Genomic DNA, 22511 nt, shown 5'->3' on the forward strand with positions numbered 1-22511 from the left:
TTATACCGAAAGAATGTGATTGACGTGTCACAAAAAAGGCTATTTGAGAAGCTTTTTGGAACTTCGAGTCCATAGAAGGCTATTTGAGGCCCTATTTTTAACTTTAATATTGAGCGATTGACGTGTCACAAAAAGGCTAACTTTCATGCTCACATTCGGGAAAAATCGGTACCAATTCCCTTTGGAACCTTTGTTTAGCAAAATTCGAACTTTGGAGGCACGTTTAAGTAGATTTGGGACTTTTGGTTGCTTGGGAAAACTGTTGTTAACATTTTGTATCATACGACGTAATAAAAGCTCACGCTCGTAGTCCATAGCACAAAAGCTACAATTCAAATTTTCTATGATAAATAAATCTTTAAAGACCAAATACATTTAGTAGATTGGCGAAAAAAACTGACCTATGCCAAATTTCAGCTTAATCGGACTTGATTAGGGGTGCCTCAAAGCGCTCAAAGTTTCCGTATTTTACCCTCAAAAATCACCGAAATTTTAATATTCCACTAAGGTGACGGAAACAAAGCTGAAAAGAGAAAAAATCTGTATCACTTCATTAAATGTAAATATGTAGTTTAAAAACCAAAATCGGGGAATAAACATAAACTCAATGCAAAAAAAAAATACAATAATCTGGTGTTATCTCGATTTTTTTTTACCAAAAATCGACTTGGCGATTTTTGAAAGTCAAAAAACCGAAACTTTGAGCGCTCTGAGGCTCCCCTAAATCAAGCCTGATTGAGCTGAAGTTTTGCGACTAATCTACAAAATGTATAATGTCGTAACGGGAAATCACTTAATCTTAAAAGGTATGTATGTATTCATGTTTCTCAAATTGTGTAAATAAACCCTCATGTTGGTAATCATGTCCCTCATGCAAAATAACGATGATTCCACTTGAGATTTAAAATAATTGTTTAGTTCCAATAAAAAAAATTTGCTGGATTCTAATTTGCAAAATAGTTATATGGTGTAAATGTTGATAACAAACAGTAAAGATTCCGTTGACTCATTCCACGCGCTTGTATCGCTCACAAGTGATTTTTATCCGTTCTCGAAAAAAAATCTCATAGAGTCATTAATTCGATAATTCAAATTACTACCCAACTACCCAACGGAAAAAGAGAAGAATTTTTTTTTTATACATGTTTTATACAATTTCAAATTTTTTGATTATTATTAACATTCAATATTTATTGAAGACCCTTAAACAATTGTCATTCGGGTCAAAAAAATTTTTGATGGATATTGTAAAAATTTCGACGACTTTTAGGGGAGATGAGGGCATAATGGGCACCTTAAGGAAAATGCTTATTTAACCATAGAGAACAGCTGTAATATGTGAATTACATCATTGTTTCGTGTTCCGACACTCAAATAGTCTATTGTCTAATTGGATGAAACTTGAAAAAGTAGATAAAAACGTTTAAAAATGCATTTTAAAAAATTTTGCCTAAAGCTGAAAACCAGTCACTATAGAGGCATAATGAGAAACCCCCCGAGGCAGTATGAGCACCATTAATGAAGACATAATGAGCATTTTCTGCCGGGGAAATTAGCAGCGAATTCGACTCGATGAAGTCAATTGAGTAATAGAGCTACAGCTCAACTTGTATCGTCTGACGATTTGGCCTATTGGTTAGATGTCGGAGAGATAATTAGTAGGCTCGAGTTCGATTCCTGGTGGAGGAGATTTTTTTTTTCTTCATTTATCATTTATGATCATGATTGCACTAAACGGTGAGGCGTAGATTCATCAAACAAAGCAAAAACAAAATAATCTAGGTCTGTTTGTAGAATTCAAAGAATTAACACATGTTCATACATTATGTTTCTGGTGTTTTGTTTGACGGATGATGCTTTGATGCTATTAGCCGTATAATGTAGCAATAAAAAAAATCAATCATGAATGGTATGTGCAAAAAAAAATCCCCTCGGACAGGAATCGAACTCGAGTCTACTGATTACCTCTCCGACATCTAACCAATAGACCAAATCGTCAGACGATACAAGTTAAGCTGTAGCTCTATTATTCAGTTGACTTCATCGAGTTGAATTCGCTGCTAGATTCTCCGGCAGAAAATGCTCAATATGCCTTCATTGAAAGTGCTCTGTTCGCCTCTAGTGAACAAATTAAAGTAAAAACGCGTTTTACAATTGATTAAAGTGAAAAATCAAAAAATTTATGATGCTGAAAATTTAGAAACAATGTGTAGATCATGTTGCAGTGCATACATTTCAGATCAAGATTCATTAAAGGTCATAAAAGCTTATTTGGTGGTGCTCAAAAATTATAATATTTTCGTCACTTGAGAACCTAGCTGGTTATTATTTAATATTTCTGTAAATATGAAAAGGATATTTCTTTTTTGGTGAAAAATTAATACTATAGGTAGTACGAAACAAGTCCTTATGAAAATTTGTTTAAGAAAATACGTACTTATGTAGAAAAATGGACTTCTCATTATGCCTCGGGTGCTCGTTATGCCCTCATCTCCCCTACTTAATAAAACTTTAAAATATATGGATTGATTTTTTTTTTTTGCAATTTACATAATACGTTTTGAAGCCAACAAATTCTGGTTGTCTTCTTGTATGCATTTGACAAAATATAAATATTTAGTTTATATGACTTGAATTTAGCTTAAAGTTGGGACATTTTTCAAAAACCTGACTTAAAATTCAAACCCGAACATCTCAAGGTGGGGTGGACCAAATTTCAAAACTCGGGTTGCATTCGAATCCTTTTTTCATACTTATTAAAGTACGTTTGTTGAATTTTGTGCGAAAAACTTGCAATACATAAAATAGCTACTTAAGTCATCGCTCTAAAGTTTGGGATCACCCCGTAGAATGGTATAACGGCCAAAAGTTTGGGAACAGTCTTCTAAAACATGCACTTTTATTTCACGCATATCTTTGTTATCAAACAACATAACTCGAGTTTTGAAATTTGGTCCGGCCCACCCTGAGATGATCGGGTTTGAATTATAAGTTCGGGTTTTGAAAAATTTCCCAACTTTAAGCTACATTCAAGTCATATAAACCAAGTATTAACAATTTGCCAAATACATACAGAGAAGGTTTTACTCACGATCTCTTGAATGAGATCAAAAGAATTCTAATGTGTAATAAAGTCTGTTTCACATAGAATCTGGTCGCATCTTTTCATTTACTGCAGCGCCCCTAGTTGTCACATCGCGAATCTATTGACAGTGTTTTGATCCGGATGGTTTGTTTACTTAGTGGTGAAAATTTCATCAAGATTGAAGCAGTCAGTCAGAAGTTATCGACGATGGAACGCGAAAGGCGAGACTGTAAATTCGGTGCTGCAACGTTACCGGGAGACCCTTATGGTGGATCGAGCCAAACAAACCAGGCGTAAAAGTGGAACATATGACCGGAAGCTGCGAGCAAAAGTAATTCGATCAGTTCACAATAATCCTGGAATATCCTTGCGTGTTTCGGCGAAAAAGTTCAAGAGGAACCACAGTACAGCTCGACGAATTTGTTTGCGAGAAGGCTTGCTGTCGTATCGTGCAAGCAAACACCCCAACAGGACGCTGAAACAAAACCTGGTTGCCAAAACCAGGGCAAGGAAGTTGTACGAGAAAGTATTGACCAAGTACAACGGATGCATTTTGATGGACGACGAAACTTACGTCAAAATGGATTTTGGACAAATACCCGGTAACAAATTTTACCTTGCGAAGCGTAAAGGGAATGTTGCGGGTAGATTTAAGTTTGTTTTCGCAGATAAATTTGCTCGTAAGTTGATGATTTGGCAAGGGATCTGTAGTTGTGGGAAGAAGACTAAGATTTTCATCACTGGGGACACAATGAATGGAAATGTTTACAAAGAAGAATGTCTCCAGATGAGGGTTTGGCCATTCATTCGGTCCCACAAAGGTCCGGTGAAGTTCTGGCCGGACCTGGCAAGCTTCCACTACAGCCGGGATGTCGTTAAGTGGTATAAGGAGAACAAGATCGATTTTGTTGAAAAAAGTATCAATCCACCAAACTGTCCGGATTTTCGTCCCATCGAGAAATATTGGGCAATAGTTAAGGACAAACTGAAGAAATGTGGCAGAACCATGAAAAAACCCGCTCAAATGGAAAAGTGGTGGAACAAGATGGCGAATGAGGTTACCAGCAGAACTGTGCAGAAAATGATGGGTGGTATCATAAAAAAAGTTCGAAAATTCATCCGAAAAGCTGACGAATGATTTTTTTTTCTTAAAGTGCAATTAAAACCCTACAAAATGACATTTTTACTTTTGTTGTACGTTATTTCTTTGCGAAGAAATGATCTATTTTATCCGACCAGATTCTATGTGAAACAGACTTTAATATGCCCGTTATGCCCTTATCTCCCATATGTGCAAACGAGATGGATAGGGGAACTGGGGGTAACGCGCACAAATTTTGAAGAATCTTTCATAACTCATAAATTGAAATTTCACCCCTGTAAATTCGACAACAGTTTTGTAAAGGAGGCCAGAAATACACTAACAGAGACACTTAAATCAAAATTATACGTCTTAATCGTTAAATTTTTAAAGGTTCTCTACAGGGTCCGGCAATTGAAGTGCTACATTGGAACTAACAAATAATTTGATCAAAACAAAAACTTTTTCTTTCAAATTTAATACGATTTACATCAAAACAGATCATATTCTTAAAATCCATTGGTGCCTTTCGATTTTTTGTCCTTGAGCTTAACTCGCTGCAGAAGCTCAAGGCACATATTCTAAAAAACCCGCAGGTGGTTTTTGTGGTATTTTATCCCAAAATTCAACTAGACGGCGCTTCAGAACTTCCAACCCGTCATGTTTTGTAGAGTAGACTTCGGGCTTCTGTATACCCTAGACAGCCAAGTCCATAGGGTTCAAGTTCCGGCGAACTCCCCGACCACTCCTTACTCGAAATTAACCCTCGAAAAAAAATTCGCACACAAAAATTGGGACCTCTCTCCCTCGTAAGCCAATGCGAAGTTCTGCTGAAAAACCACCAACCAAAACTAAAATTAGGACGTGTCCACAGTTCGACGATTCCGACCCAGACCTTTAATAAGACAGATTTCTGTCGTCTTGTGGCCTTTAATACGTTTTCATAGGTTCGTGATCTTTCTGGCAACCAAAATCTGTGGTTCTGTTTTTTAACGAATCGCTGTACGGCGACGAATTCATCAGCAGAAAACACGATATTCTCCAAATCTTTCATGCGCGGACCGCGTAAGCTACGCCTTCGCCCTTTCTACCCGCTCATGCTTCTGTTCAAACAATAGGTCTTAAAATCTTAGGATTTTGTAAGGCTGGGCCTAAAGATCATCTTCCAAGATCCGACGGCGATTTTGATCCGGTTTATTAAAATCTATCGCCAATTAGTGTTACTATGTCAAGATGTTCTCTCAGGGTGCATCTTGATGATCTTCACCATGGTAGGTGCCGCCACTGTAGCTTGACGATCTCCACCATACTATACTTGGGCACTTCTGATCTCCAGGTATCTTCTAAGTGCGAGCCAAAATTTAAAAAAAAATCATACACTCATTGGACAACTCACGAAATATGTCTTTCTACCGTTTCACAGCCTGTAGCTAGGCAATCAAAGCACTACGTTGAGGTTCGAAGACGTTTTTTACAAAAAAAAAAAAACACTTGATTACAAAATCAAAATCCTCTGACATCTTAGACATAATGTTAACAAGGTGACAAGGTGTCATCTAACTCAGTTTTGTATACTTCGAAATAATCACTTCTAAAGTTTTGTAGCAGTTCAATTGCCGGACCCTATAAATTGTGATGTTCGTTTCCTTTCAGGAAAAGTGCGCATATGTTTGTACCCAAACGAATCAGATAAAGTTTACAAAAACACTTCAATCATACTTTTTTATGGTTAGGTTTATGTTTTCGACCGGGAATGATATATAGTAATTTAATTTTGGCTTTTTCGGTCTTGGATGTAGATCAAACAACGATGGTTTTTGAAATACCCGACGTTTCGACCAGTTTTGTTGGTCTTTTTCAAGGGAACTGGAAATTTTATTACAAATTATTGTTTTGAGCGTTGTTAATGATTTGTGAAATGTAGTGTTGTACCTCACTTTGCTGTCTGTTGTTTTTGTCGATTTCGTTTTAGTCTAGAAGTCCATTGATTGCTGCTCGTCTGTTATAAATGTACAATTGTTATCTGTTTCATGTTCATACATACATTGATTAAAATATCTTACATATTTCAACGGATGAAACGAAAAAGTTTTCATCCGTGTCACTATGATCACACTGTTAACGTTCGGTTTAAATTAACGTTAGAATGTTAATTGACTATTTTGGTCATGTTTGTTTTCATTTCACAATAACACGCAGAGAAAACTTGGATTTTGAAACAAAACAAAACTGACTTTGATTCAAAAAATTCATTTTTTGGATTCAATCTCCTGTTTACTTTGAATCGATGAATTATGGTTTTGTTTCAAATGAATAATTTTTGAAAGAAAGAATTAATTTTTTGAATCGAAAAATTTTGGACTTTGGTTTTAAACAAATTCTTTGATTCAAAAGACATTTGTTCAATTGCAAATTTATTTGGAAACAAAGTAAATTTTCTTTCAACCAAAGAAAAATGTATTCAATGCAACGGAATAATTTCTTAAAATAAAAACTTCAAACTTAGAAGGTTTTTTGCATTGAGCAAGAAGAATTTAAAACGAAAAATCGGTTCAAGTTTGGCTGGTCGTGTTAAAATGTGGATCAGAATTAGCTTGGTTAGCAGGATTCCGGATAAAGTATAGTAATTGAATGTTAATTAAAGAATAAATATTGAAGAATTTCAATAAGTGCTTGCAATTTTACAGGACCACGGCCGATGAATGGTTTTCCAAGTCCATGGATGCCTCATCCGAGGTGACACCGCTCCAATCCAACGATCAGGTCCACGAAAATTGAAACCAGATGATTCGATTAAAGTAAACCAGTTTGTGACCTAGTGTTTAATTTATTTGTGAATGAAAATAAATTTAATTTTTAAAATCGTTTCTTTTTATTATTTGAAATTCCTAATAGGAATTTCAAAACAACAGAAAATATTTCTTCCAATTGGAATAAATAGAAAATGGTCCAATGAATTAATGCTTTTAAATCTAAATTGAATTACCTTGTGGCAAAACAAAGCAACTTTAAATCAAAAGAAACTGTTTTTTGTATCAAAGTACTAGTATTTTGAATCAAAGATTTTTCAAAAGATAAATTCTTTGAAACAAACGAAAATTCATTTGACACAAAGAAATTTTTATTTATCCCAAAATCAAAGGAAAAAATCCTTTGTTTTTGCGGCACTTTCCTTTGAAATAAAAAATCTTTTCGCTGCGTGAAGAAGAAGACATAAGAAGAAAATTCTATAACATTGTCTTAATGCTAAAAACATTGCATACTTAAAGGCGCTATTTTTTATAATTAGAAAAAAAAATTATTTTTGCTCTTTTCTTCAGACAATTGTTTGATAAATATTAGTTTTTGGATAAATATAAGTAATTTCGTAATCAGCTATCATAACGATCAATTCAGAAGAAGAATATGCCGTTTGGAAGGGGGATCAATTGTACCCAACTCTAGGGGATCAATTGTACCCATAATCAACATTTTAGAAAACTTTTTCTGAAAAAAGTTGAGAGTTTTCCATTGCTTTGAAAATATGGCATTATGAAGTTCATTTTACGCTCGAACGATTGATACATTGGAACAAATATTTTTTTCATAATTTTCCCATGTAAGGAACATTTTCAAGTGATGAAAAAAGATCTTCAAGTTACATTTTGTGAAATTTTTCAAACAAAGTTCAATTACTCAAACAATTATTTTGTTGAATTTTTTTAAACTACACGCATTGTTATTTTGCTCATTTTGGCACAGTTTTCTAGAACATTTGATCTTTGTAAGACATTCCAGTTTCGAGATAAAGCTTAGGAATCAAGTATCCCCAGGGATCAAGTATCCTCATTCTCCCCTATATATTTGAATTAAAAAATTTGTTTCTCCTGATAGTTTATCAACGTATTTCTAAACCTAGTTTCTAGAACTTATTGAATCATCTTTATCCGTTCATCCATATCGAATGGATTAGTAGATATAACTCAGTTTATCTGTACCAATGATCAGGAGATCGAATCTCGGCCACGACACACATAGTACTCTTTTGGTGGTTGGTGTTTTGAGCATTTGTTAGATGTTGTAAACCTATCTTCGTAAAACTTTTTCCGAGTTTATGTTGCCATTGTTTTCCCATTGTTACTAGTATGAATCAACTACCAATTAACTACCAACTACCATTTTGTACGTCTCGGTGGTCGAGTGGTTAGCGTGGTACGACGGTAATCGCTGGTCCACTGATGTCATGGGTTCGTTTCCATCTCGGTATTGGGTGTTGAATGTTAATCTTAAGTTGTCCGCGTCATTTATTCAGTCTGTTAAGCCTAAATCGGCTAAGACGGTGTGTGTCTTTTTAAAAAAATTATCCAACCCTGTGTTCCTGTTTTTGTAGAAATCCTTTTCACAGGATTTTTTTTTTCGTAACTATCGATTCACTAACCCATGCTGTTCTCCTCCGAGGCCGTTTCACTGCAATTATCCATAGTGTCTTCGTTACAGCTGGACTCCGGTGAATTTGCACAATCCATAAAGGTCTGGGACCCGGCGCCATGTTCGATTCTTTCTCCGCTGTCTAAAGCTCCTTGGTACTGATCTCTCGTTTCACTTTGCAACCCCGAGAATACACCCATATCACTATGCTCAAGTTGCACTGGCTTGAAGCTATCCGGTTTTGACAACAGGTGTTCAATCGTAAAATTATTCTTCACTTTCACAGGTTTTCCAGTGTTTGAATTCATTGTAGTATCCATTTTCATGGCACCTCTAAGTCGTATCACTTAACTCTTGCCGTTAAACACCCAATCCTGCGTTCAAACTACTGCTAACATGTGTTAATCCGTCGACGTACAAGTTAACTGTAAACTTTGAAAGAGATGTCGCACGCCGGCTTAAGGCCAAAAATCCAAAAGATCATCCTACCCGAGGCTGAGAAAAACCGTGAAAAACAGACAGTTTTCCACTTGAACGGAAAAAGTCCCAGGTTTTTCCTCCTTTTTGTTCCTTTAACGTTCAAAAGTGCTGCATCTTGCTTCATCAGCTTGTTGATCATTCAAAAGGTAACGCCTTTTTTCTCGTCGTTCTTCCTTTCCCACACAAATCCACATACACCCTCTCATCCCGAGCGCACCATCTCAAACGGACAGTGCTGTGTGGTGCCATCATCTGGTGGAGGCGTGGCCAAACGAAATCATTCACATCATTTAGCGGACCGAGAGCAAGGCGATAAATCATGCTAATTACCGAACGCAATGTGGAAAAAGATCATTCTCCTCTTCGCCTCGTTTCCTAGGTTGCGCTGGATCCTCTCAGTGTAGATAGATGTATCTCATCCATGGGTTTGGGCGTTGCTGTCGCACTAATTTTCTCTGTTGATCATCACTTTACTGCTAAATGGTGCCTGATGGATTGGGGGATTTTTGAACCGAGGACGACGAAGGCGGGAAAAGTATTGCGATGGATAATCCGAACAGTAAATATGATCGGGATTGAGATTAGATATTTTCGAACACGATTTTGAACTAGAATTAGGTTTTTAAATGTGAATTAACAACCAGGACACAAGACAAGACTAAATCAAAATCCCGATCCCGATTTCAATCCTGATTCTGGATCCTGGAATCCGATCCCGGATTCTGATACTGGATCCTCATCTTGAAATATGGTCCTGATCGTCATTCTGGATCCAGTTCGAGGATGTGGGATGAGTAATCTAGATCAGGATCTGAAATGTTCTTCGGTTTACAGAAATGACGGAGTTATTCGACGTTGAAATCGGATACATCCTATCCAAGGCCGGATTAAGGGGGGGGGAACAATGGGGGCAATTGCCCCGAGGGAAAAAAAGTTTCAACATAACTTTAATAAATACTACAAACCTTTGAAATGAAATCCTAACTAGAAAATCGGAATGACAACTTGAAATATAACAACTAAAGGGGCTCCCGTGAAATAATATTTAGAATAGTTTTGTCTTACATAAGTTAAGGGGCCCTCCTTGAGTAAGCAGTGAAGGAGTTCTCCCGCATTTTGCGAGCTGAAAATATTAAAATCTTAGTATCGAAATTCAAAATTATCAACCCAAAATCTGGACAAAACCGAACTCGAAAAAAAAAATAAAGAAGAACATATGAAGCAAAACACCTCAAATTTTCTTTTTTTTCATCGAAACACGTCAGTAAGGATATTCTGTACAGAACAGGTAAAATTGGGAAGAAACATCTCCTCATTTTCATTACATACAAACATGTTGCACAATGAAAATGCTTATTATTACGTTAACTTTCCAAGTAATGGTTACTGCACTGAAAAAGCTAATTTCGCCTAAACTGGCTTACAGTGCTGCGAGAGAAGAGAGAAGCTTTACGATAAACATTTTCACTTTTTAATAATTATCATTGAAATTTTGTTCGTTTAAAAATTCTAAACCCTTTTCCCTCCCTATTTTTGAAAATTAAATCTTTAAAAAAAACTATAGTTACTTAAATTCTCTCAACATGAATATTTCTATGTTTTGAGATTGTCAAGTCCTGTGTTGTTTCTTTAGTTCCTGAATTTAAGTTTCATAGTTTTTCTGAATTTTTAGAACTCAGGATCTTTGTTTAAGGTACTAAACTAATTTGGATCCTTTATCTGTCTTTTTTCAATGATAATTGATTCTGTGTTGTGAACATTTGATCTCTGTTTTGATTTTTTTTTTCAATCGATCATTTTTGCACTTATACCCTTTGGCTTTGAGGGCATCGAAAAAAAACTTTGGTCACATTTAAAATGACAGTTTTTTTTATCTGATGAGAATCATATTCATAGACATCTCATGAAAAGGTTTTTTTGTGTTTCAAATATATACAATTGAAATTCACTTTTGGTGTAATTTTTGCTTTGGCTCTCAGTGTAACTTTTACTCTCTTTTTATTTTTTTTTTAAATTTAATTGATATTATGTCTTTCAAAAATTGATTTGAAAAACTGAATTTGATTTAAATTTAATTATTTTGTTATTTTTTTGAATTTTTTATTTGAAGTTTCAAATCTTTATGATACTTCCCCATTGTCATTAGGAATTTATTCCTCGATGAAGCACATACCAGACGATCAATGATGAAATGAAAATCCTTTAAAATATCTACTAGGTCATTTTTCTCAATCAGAGAATTTCAGTTGATGATAAGGGTAACAAGAAAAAATGAGAATTGAATTTTGCGTTTTGCAGCTCGAATCAGAGCTTTCATTTTTGAGAAATTTGTAAACTCTTCCGCAATGTTTGTGTGATTAATAAACAATTTTTATTTGAAAATACCAGAAACTATCTTCTACGCAGACAACATGACTATTTGAAGACCATCTCCATTTGAACTTATCTCCAGTTCTTTTACACGTTTAAAAGGTTTTGTATTCTCTGGGATAGCATTTGGAAAAAATCGAATCGTAGGGGCCCACCGAGAAAAATTGCCCCGGGCCCCCCGATGGCTTAATCCGGCCCTGATCCTATCGGCACACGCTGTATATTTAAAAAAAATATCCACATGATTTTAAGTATGGAATTGATTTTCAATGGCAAAAATTTTCTAATATCTTTCAGTACAACAAATTGCATGGAATTCCATATTTTTGGTGTATTGTTTAACATTGTTTATGTTGCTGTTTTTTCAAAGCCAAATTTCAAACTAAAATTTAAAATTTGGAATGATTTAGCAGGAATCAGATTTGAACCGCAAAATTTTAATCTATTTTTTACTGTTGAAAGCTTGATTCATCGTGAAGACTTTTTTAAGAAAAACTTATTCAATTTTCAAATTAAATAAGCTCAACTCATCTAATTTTTTAAAATATTGAAAGTTTCCAATTTTAAAACTAATGGTTTTTCTTCTTCTTCTTCTTACATCAACATGGCCAAAACATGTAGGCATCCTAGAAAATGGAAACTTGCGTCTTTCATTTTTCTTTTCAGCGTATTATCTGTTACATATTACCATGCATTGCAGATTCTACTACGGCCAGGCCAACCATGTGATGAAAACCGCTATGATATTTTGCTAAAATTTAACACTATTGGTTGATTGGTAATCGGAAAAAATCTGGGACGAAACGATCTCATCTTATTTTTCCTGGTTCCGGTCATCTTAAAATTAGTTGCATTCACATGTTCTCAACATTACTGTTCCCTTAATTTCAATCGCCTAACATAAACCGAAAATTTATTGTTCGCGTTTACCTAAGGCTCCGTCAAGTACAAAAAAAAACAAATACGAGCTGAAAGAAAATGTTGCTCAGATCTCCAGTTTGTTTTTTTCGTTCTTCCACCCGGAGAAATCTACATGAGCATTTTACGAGAACCAAACTTTAACGGAAATACACTCATCGATTGATGCACAATCATAAGTTCATTAATATCCCTCCAACCGAAACTTAACTTATTTGATCTTAGTATGAAAATCACGACGACCAGAAATATAATTCCTTTTTCTCAACCTTTTCCTTTTCAACCAACGATTGATTTTCTTCTCGCACGATTCGCCAAGCACAACAGAACACCAAATTTAGAAATGAAAAACATCTCTTTCAATTATTTGGATGCATATCAATCACTTTTAATATGTTTCTTTCTAAACACTAAACAGAAGTCTCCAAAACACCTAAAATCCGACAAAATTGATATTCGCGAAAATACAAACGAGAAAAAACGCGACGTTGAAAAAAACACGACCGTTCTCGAGCACGGCTTGCTGCGATCTCCAATTGTAATACTAATGGATTTTTTATATAAATACATATAACCATTTCAAAGATTTAAGGATATTAGTCCCAAATTTTCTATTAAATACGAAAAGCTGTCAATGTGAAAGAACTTTAAAATGAATAATCAAATAGTATAAAAAGAATTCTTTTTCATTTGTATTATTCATGCATCGTTTGAGCAAAAATATACTAGAAAAAATGGGTGACCTAAACTCCCACTTCCCATGAGGCGGCTCTTCCTACGGCCCTAATATCTATCACTTCATAGTAGTTGGCCTGTGCCGAACAAAAATTTGTCATCTTTGTATGTGGGATGTTCTTACTAAAAAGGACATCCCTTTTCATCGATAAGGCCGATAAATTAAGTAACGATTCGGATTCTGATTCCGATCCTGGAGTGCGCTCCCGGATCGTGGTGCTGATCCTGATTCTAGGTTCTGGGTGACACTGGGTCATGATGCTGAATCATGCGTCCCTGATCCTAATTCTGTTTCTGATTCTGATCTGGGATTCTGGATACTTGATCCTGATCTGGAATTTTTTTCTCAGATTATTTTTTAACATTTATTTCGTTACATTTCATTATTTACTTTCTTTCTCTACTTAAATCCGTGGTTGTCTATTCCTCCCCGAGCGGCTTGAAAAGTGCAACTCAGTGAACTTTTCGTTCTGAAACACTTGCCCTGCTCTGTTAAGACGCCAGGCGCACACCCAATCTAGGAGCAGAGAAGGCTTCGCCAGGGTGAGAGCAAGAGAAAAAAATCATCACATTAAGTGTAGGGGAACAGCGCTAAAGCAACTCAGTAGGTTTTGTTCGTTCCCAACAAGAAAAGGAAGAAGAAGAAGCAATATCGTTTCGTGCTGTTTGTTTGCCTACTGTGGTAGGAAGAGAAGGAAAAAATTGCACTTCAGTTGTGTGTTTCGGGATTTCTCCTTCACACACAGTACCGTTGCTATTTTGGGCACCGGTTTTGCTCGGCACTCGGCTTCGGTTGTACTCGGAAACGAGTGTAGAGCATTTCGGAAGGAAGTGTGGCGACGTAAACCATCTTACTCTCACATCATCATTCTATAACTATCATTACCATTCCATCATCATTCTCCGTCATTCATCATCATCAGCCAATCATCACTAACACTACAAACTAGTTCCCGAACATTCCATCAGTCAGTCCAGTCGAGAACCTTCTCGAAACAAATACACGCAGGCAGCAATAACAATAACAACAGCCACGCAACTGACGCCAGCAGACAATAGCCGGCAAACCAACAATAGCAACAACAAACGATAGCACCGGCAAACAACCAATAGCGTTCTCGCATTCATACACTCACACACTCACAATCCATAGCTATAAATATCCGATCATTGTAAATAGTTAGTTAGTAATAAAGTGACCATTATAGTGAACACGTCTGAATCATTTAATCCCGAGAAACCGAATTCCTCTTCGGGCGGAAACCCCCATAAATTGGTGACCCCGTACGTTCAGTTAAGTGATCGCGTGTGAACCGACTTTCCCGAAAGTTCTGTCGTTATCGCGAGTGTTCGAATTCTCGAAGCCTCCGTCGCGAGTGCAAGAACAAAAACGCGAGTGCAGTGGGAAAGTGCTCTATTTTTTCCCGAAAGTTCCACGCCTTTCTTCGTCGCGACGCGAGTTTTAAGTGTATCGCGAGTAAAAAAAACTTCTCGAGTTTTCCGAACAGTGCCGAAATAATGGATCCCCTCAAAGAAAGGATTTTTCCCGATCATTCGGAAGGCACGTCCATCTCCATCCTGGAGCAGCAAATCGAGGCGCTTATGCGTCGTCTAGATCAGGCAACATCGAGAAAATTCCAGAATTGTGAACGAGTAAAGAATCTGTCGCTCGACAAACAGCAACTTGTGCAGCAAAAACGTAATCGTGGGTGGATTTGCTGGTTTCATTACCGGCACGGGGCACAAGCCAGAAAGTGCGAGAAGTGGAAAAAGGGTAATCTTAAAATTCAGTGCATCTTCTACGACGGCAAACCCGGAAGAAGAAACACACGTGCTGTTTTTCGGTCACATGTTCAGGGCTGGTAGCGAGTCACTTTTTAGTGACTTGGTCACTTTTTTTGGGTCAGTCACTAAAAAGTCACTTTTTTCATCATTTTGTCACTAAAGTCACTATTTTCCGAAAAATGGTTACTTTTATCACCAAAAGTCACTTTTTTCACCGATAATAAACCAATGAAAAAGTAATTTGAATTGCGCGTGTTAATATTGACGGTAGTAACGGTAAATTACTTGATCAGTCAGTCAGAAATTTTTTTCGCCTCCGGCGGAATTTCGGCATAAATCACCCTTGGCTTGAGACATTTCGATCTACGACATTATTTGACATTCGTGAATTGAAACTAACTTTGATTGTAGATTCTAGTTTTTAGTTCAATCAACCTTTTGTATTGGAACTCAAAACTTGATATACAAAAACCCTATCTCGTCTTTAGTTAGAATGGGTTTTTATTAAGAAGTGTAACTAAGATTGAGATTGAAACGAACCATTTTTTTATGAACAAAAATCTTTTATGTCATAACAAATGTTATGATGATATGAAATATTCTTTAAAAAACAATTTCAGACTCAATTTTATTTCCTGTTTTTTGTCTTCTAAATACTTAAAAAAAAGGGTTGCAAAAATTTACACAAGGTTACAAAAATTAAATTTTTTTTTTGGTGCAATGAATTTAAACGGTAATTTCAACTAATTTGGGTTCCCCGAATCTAAATATGTATGCAATATTTCTATCAGCTTTTAAATTTATTATTATTTATTTCGTCTTTGGTTTAATTACCGTCCAGACTGATGACTTAAAAAGTAGGAAATTCTTCTTAAGCCTATTTTAAAATGACGTTTGCATATATTAAAATTAAACAAATTATACACTAAATTAAAACGTTCACAACACTTGTCAATAGGGTGGTTTTGGCCATAGGCAGTACGGTGGTGAGGAATTGAAAGAAATTGACGTTGTCGAAGTGTTCTCGTTGGTAAATAAATGTTAACACGTTGTAGAATGTAAGCACAGTCAATACGGTTGGTCAATGTGTCGAATATAAAATCTTGCTGCAGTTCGACGCGCCGCTTTTCGAGTGAGGTTAGACATATCAGAGCACACCTTTCCTCGTACGGTGGGTTTGTTATTGAAATGAAAATAATTTAAAATCTTTAGAAAAGTTTCTGCACTTTCTTTTTACAAAAACTCAAATCAAAAACATATTATTTAGAAATAAAAGTTTTATATGAATTAATGAGCTTTGAATAGAATCAAGTTTTTATTACACTTTCTGTTGTGATGTCAAAAATACTTGTAATGACATTTTTCCATAATCAATTATCTATCAATTTTACTAGTAATAAACTCTTTATTACCAAAACTAAATGGCCGAATTTGACAAAATTTCTAGTTGAGGACACTATTTACCAAATCAATAATTGAAAAAATAAGCACCAAAATGGTTATGATGAAACATGTTTATTGAAAAAACTCTTCCTGAAATGTTTTTAAAAACTAATCTTTTTTATTTCCATACTGTTTTTTCAATTTTTTAAATAAATCTACCGAATTTTATTGTACAGTTTTTTTTTCAATTTTATAATCAACTTGCCTGATTTTTTTTAATCAAACTTTTTAAATTTTTATGACATATTTTTAACAATTGTTTCCTTGTTTTTAAATTCTAAATTCTCGTGTTCTTCAACCATAAGCCTTTAACTCCAAATTTTAAATAAAAAAACATAATTTCAACCTTCTGTTCTTTCAGGACCCAATATTTTAATCAAAAAAGACAAAATACTCAGAGCTTGTAATTCAAAGCTTAAAAACCTGCGATTGAAACTTTAAAAACTTTTTATAAATATTTTTTATATGAAATCATATTTTTGGATCGATCATGATTTTTAAATTAATCTAAAAAGTTTGAAAAATTGTTCTAAGTAGCAACTTTCAAAATAAATTTTAATACGCAGTGTAAATAACGAAAGTTTTGAACTCATTATTTTTAATTGTTTATCAGTTTTTATCATTCACATAATTACTCATTTTCTAACATTTCTTTGTCAGTGTAGTTGAACATGGAGGATTTTACTTTATTAAAGGTTTTATGTCTGGCTTCTATAACTGGCACTTTTAAAATAATTATAAATATATTCTTCTTTTCATAAAATTAAATGAAAACATTAAACATTGAATAAATTCTGTTAAAAATTCATTTGTTATTCAGTAATCGGTAATTTACATTTTAAATCGTGATTAAATATTTTTTGTTCAAATTAAAAAATTACAGCGGAATTTCTCACTAAACTTCCAGTTAAAAATGAGGAAAAGAATTCCAAATTAAGATGAATAAAAATTAACAATTATTATCATTTTCCTAAAATCTATTCATGCTAAGTTTTGTACAAGATTTGACATTTATTTTAGAATTCAGATATTTTTAAATTTTCAATTTGCTAAGAAATTCTTTTGAAACTAATTTATTTCTTACTTTCTTGACTTATCGCAAATTTGAAACATTCATTGTAATATGTTTCCAAAATTTTGTTTATCAGTCATTTTTTTAGTTTGTGTGTTGAACATGAGTGACAAATGGTGTAAGAAAACCCTTTCCTTTTCAATTGTTTATTTTTGGTATTGTTATTAATTTTATCTAAATTTGAATTTTGAAAACCCCCCCGAAAGGGTCCATCGCACGGGCCTGACTGGTCACATTTTTTGTACTTCAAAGTTATTTTTTCGTTCTACATAGTCACTATTTGGTCACTTTTTTCGGTCCTTAAAGTCACTATTTGGTCACTTTTTTTCAAATTTTGGTCACTAAAGTCCCTACTATTTCATTGTCAAACCGCTACCAGCCCTGCATGTTCCTCGCCGAGCGCCGCTCGAACCAAAATCCAATCTTGCCAGCATTAAGCTGAACCAAACCATCAACATTCGCCGTATTCACGTCCACGACCAACAAACGTCGCAAAGCTTCCTAATCGACACAGGAGCAGATATCTCTGTGATCCCACCAACACCAAAGGAAATGTTGAACCGAACGAATTCACATCAATTGTTCGCAGCCAATGGAAGTCCGATCGCTACTTACGGCACCAAACGATTGACAATCGACATTGGTCTACGTCGTTCGTTTACCTGGACCTTCACGATAGCTGAAGTCAAATCACCCATCATCGGAGCAGATTTCCTGAAGCATTACGACTTGCTAGTGGATCTCCGGAGAAACAAGCTCGTCGACAACACAACGAAACTGGAAATCAACAACATCAATGCAGTCTCCGAACCATCCATCACCACATTCGATGTGAACGCACCATTTGCACAACTACTGAAGGAGTTTCAGGACATTACAGTTCTGAACATGAACCACCGTCCTACGAAAGCGCAAACAATGCATCAAATCATCACGACTGGTCAGCCCGTTTTTTGTCGTCCCCGCCGTTTGCCCATCGACAAATTGAACGAAGCCAAAGCGGAATTCAAATTCCTCATGGAACAAGGCATTTGTCAACCCTCGAAAAGCTGCTGGGCCAGTCCACTGCATCTAGTAAAGAAACCTAACGGAAAATGGAGACCTTGTGGTGACTACCCATAGAAGTGTGGTGCTCTACAAATCGGAGAAGATAACGGTGCGATTTACACAGCGCACTGTCTGATTTGAGAAGTGCGGACCAACCATGCTTAAATCTAAGTTGTTTTACTGCCGGAGTTATTATGTATTGTTTAACACAAAATAACCAAGAGATCATAGTTTCTTGTTCTTGATTTGGAAGTTTCCGTGAAAAAATTTCAGCTCATAGAATCAATTGAAGGCCAGATACATACCCCCTTATTCTGCGCCGCGCGTGAGGTGACGGTAGTCGAGTCTCCTGATTCCAGTAGTCGCTTTAGGTGAGAAACGTCTTTAAGAATGAACTTTTTTAGTTCTTATCCTAATCTAGTAGTCACCGTGAGTGACAAATCGTATGCTCTGTCACATCGGCTTCGGTAATAAGGTGACAAGACTCACGTGACTCCGACTCGACTCGACTGTCTTCACCTCGAGCGCGGCGCAGAATAAGGGGGTGGTTTGAATAATTGGTTCGTTTTGCAAATTGATCCGGAGGAATTCAGAGTTACACCCGATACGTGGCCTCGCGTCACGTTTATGTTCACTCACGAAAGCAGATCCTGGCAGTCGATTTCGAAGTTTTTTTTAGACAAAATTCGCACCTGCTAAGATTCATCTTGCCGTTACGATTTTCATGCCAAGAAGGCAGCACCAGTACTCGGGAAGTCCATTGGGATTCTTCAAGGCAGATGACCCACCGCTTATTTCAGCAAGCGTTTTGGGATATCTTCGATTCTGTTTATCCAAAGTCCAGATGTTATCTTAAGTGGCCTTTGGTGATTTACATAAAGAGAATTTCACCAACACTTTTCGGTAGACACGACTTACAAGATTGATACTCAACTATTTTTTTTTTATTAACACAGACGAACGTATTCTTTAAATTACGGTTCAACTTGGTTGTTTGGGAAAAGAGAAATTATGTGAGCTTTTAAAATGATATAAATATTGTATGCGTTCTGATTCTACGCAAAAGTGCCACATAAAGCATTTTTGGCTCTAATTTTCCATTTGCAGCTGCATCGTTCCCAGCAAACACAAAAGTTGTATCAGAAGCTCAACGCATCCCGCAAAGGCTTCGTGCCGCAAGCCGAAATGTGCCAGGATAAGGACGGAGGCATCCAGAAGGTCAATCGCGAGGTGATTAAAATGTGGAAGTAGACCTTCGAAAGGCGCACACGCAAGAGACCAAGACGGCGGGGGAAGGTACATCGCCGGCGTAGCCAACGACAGCTACCGGAGGAGTGGAAGAAGGAGGCAATATGCTCCATCTACAAGAAGGGCGACAAATTAGACTGGGAGAACTACCAAGCGATCACTGTTCTCAATGCCACCTACAAAGTGTTATTCCGAATCCTTCTTCGCTGCCTAACGTCACAAGCAAACAAATTCATGGGAAGTCATCAAGTCATCGGCTTAATTCTACGACGGACCAGATCTTCACATTACGGCTAATCCCCAAAAAATGCCGTGAACACCAAGTTTCTACGCATCAACTATTCATCGACTTCGAAGTCGCATACGACACGATCGACCGTGACAAGCTATGGAAAATCATGAACGAACGGCTTCTCTGGAAAGCTGACCAGACTGATTAAACAAGGAAACGATGTATGGAACATAGTGCTGTGTGCGGATTTCGGTTGAATTGTAGAGTTCGAATCACGCAGGGAGCTTCGACAAGGCGATGGTCTATCTTGCATAATGTTCAACGTGGCGCTAGAAGGGTTATTCGGCGAGCGGTGGGCAATATGCAGGTTGCGACTTTCGACAGATGTAATCAACTTATCTGCTTTGTCGACGACATTGATATAAATAGTCGGCAGATCATCTGCGGCGGTGGAGGAAATCTACCGCAAACTAAAACGCGAAGCAGGGAGGATTGGGTTAACGGGTAATACGTCCACATCCATGACGAAGCACATATATGCTGACCTGCGGATCCGAGACCGACCGAGCAGGAGATAGTCGAAGACTTTGTCTTTCTCGGCTCACTAAGGACCGCAGACAATGATAACAGCCGTGAGATCCAGCAGCGAATGATCAACAGAAATCGTGCCTACTATGGACTCCACAAGCAACTGTGGTCGAGAAGACTTAACCCTCACACAAAGTATAACCTGTACACGACTCTCATTAGCCCGGTTGCCTCTAATAGCTATTGCTCAAGAAAGATCTGCGCACACTCGGAGTATTTGAGCGACGAGTGTTAAGAACCATCTTTCGCAGTGTGCAGGAGAACGGAGAGTGTAGCCGAAGGATGAACCACGAGCTCGCGCGACTCTACGGCTAACCCAGTATCCAGAAGGTGCGAAGGCTGGCCGGATACGCTGGGCAGGACATGTTGCGAGAATGCCGGACGTCTGTCTTGAAAAAAAAGGTGTTCGCTATGAATGAGACGAGCAGGGGCGAAACGATCGAGGTGGTTAGACCAACTGGAGCGTTATCTGGCGAATGTGGGATCCCCGGGAAGTTGAAGACGGTAGCCCCAATCGCTCGCAGGATCGAATGAATTTGAAGAATATGGTTCATCAGGTTCTGTCGTGAGATAGAAAACCATGTAAATAAAAATTATAAAATACATAAATCGGTTAAGTTTAAATACAAAAGGCGGGGCTTACTTGATTGGTTGGTAACAGGCTGAGTTATTCTGGAAGATGTCTTTCAATAATGATGTCTTTTAAATAAACACACTTTCATGACGGAAAATTATATATTAAAGGGTGGAACGACCAACAAGTTCTTGACTTCATCGTAAATCCTATAATCGATTATTGAAAATGAATGGAAACCCACATTTTGTTAACACGGGAGTGTAGAATAATTTGAAATGGCGTTTAAAAATTCGGCACAAGAACCAAGAATGGGGTCGCATTATCAGTTAGGGACCAAATTCGACTGTATCGTTATGGATGAATACGTCATTCTTTAAAAGTCGATTTTAGAATGTTTATTATTACCTATTTGTTACTTAAAGAGTGAATGCTCCAGTCATTCTTCTATGTAACTACATTATTTGTTAATGAATCCACAAGACTAGTACCTTCAACACTGCACCATGACTAGATCCCAAACCGAATGGGGATAATTGAAATTAGCATTTTGGCGCGGTGCGCATCAGTAAAAGTTGCTGCCAAAGTGGCGAACCGCATCGCGCGCGCCCCTGTCCTGTCTTACTCATATCCCATCTCGGGACTAGGAGAAGGATTTCGGACGCCACGGATTGGGACGGTCGCCTGTCGGTGTTTGATCTTAAGTTTCAAGAAATTATCATCGCTTCATTTCGTCGTTAGTATCCCATATGTTTGCGGTTATGGGCGCGATACGTTCCGTTTCGAACTTTGAGATTGAGACGTTAAATTTTGTAACACGTAGCGAGAAATGAGTGGGGCGGATGAGTGCGTGGGTAACACAGAGTGTCTCAAGCGGGGAAATTGTTGATGTCACATTTATTTGGGAATGCGCTTTTGAGGCGGTAATGAGACTATTGGTGCCGAACGTATAGCCATTTATGTGACCGTAATTAGGACCTCATTTTTCATGCGACGGCCAAACTTTGCGCTACTTGTGGTTTAATCTAATTAGCAAGAAATTGTGTGAGTTTTTTTAAACTAACCTTTTTCTCAAATCTTATTATTCAATTAAGGGTATGTAATGTATTCTATTTAATGGCACAACCATCAGTTGGCCTTTTGAAATCTCTACATTTATGAATAACTTCCTACGAACAACAGTTTCGAGAACTTCTCACAGATTTAGAGGAAAATCAGTTATAACCCACAGGAACACCTCCGCAACTCTGCAAATTATGAGAGGAGAATATTTTGAACTGACAGACAGTTTATCAATTTGTTCTGAGGAAACGTTTCAATATGGACTACATTTATCAAAAATATTGTAAATTTATTTTTCGGCATATCGGTGAAAAGAAGTTCTGAAATTGATAAAGATGGATAGAGAAGTGAGGAGAAAATTTACAGATGTTGAAAAGAGCGAAA

The 22511-nt window shown here is 36.7% G+C and overlaps 1 protein-coding gene across 2 annotated transcripts in view; it reads right to left on the minus strand.

Moving 5' to 3' along the window:
- Positions 1-22511, minus strand: part of LOC129757443 (homeobox protein orthopedia B) — a 75227-nt gene that overhangs the window by 2797 nt on the left and 49919 nt on the right. Inside the window, exon 1 of one of the 2 annotated variants that reach the window (XM_055754667.1) lies at positions 8584-8982. The exons of the other annotated variant lie outside the window; for it this stretch is intronic. Within the exon in view, the coding sequence (XP_055610642.1) occupies positions 8584-8899 (316 nt within the window). The 5' untranslated portion in view covers positions 8900-8982. Of the gene's footprint in view, positions 1-8583; positions 8983-22511 lie in introns of those variants that run through there. 2 annotated transcript variants of the gene reach the window in all.

The sequence above is a fragment of the Uranotaenia lowii genome, chromosome 3, assembly GCF_029784155.1.
Source record: "Uranotaenia lowii strain MFRU-FL chromosome 3, ASM2978415v1, whole genome shotgun sequence".
Taxonomy (NCBI): Eukaryota; Metazoa; Arthropoda; class Insecta; order Diptera; family Culicidae; genus Uranotaenia; species Uranotaenia lowii.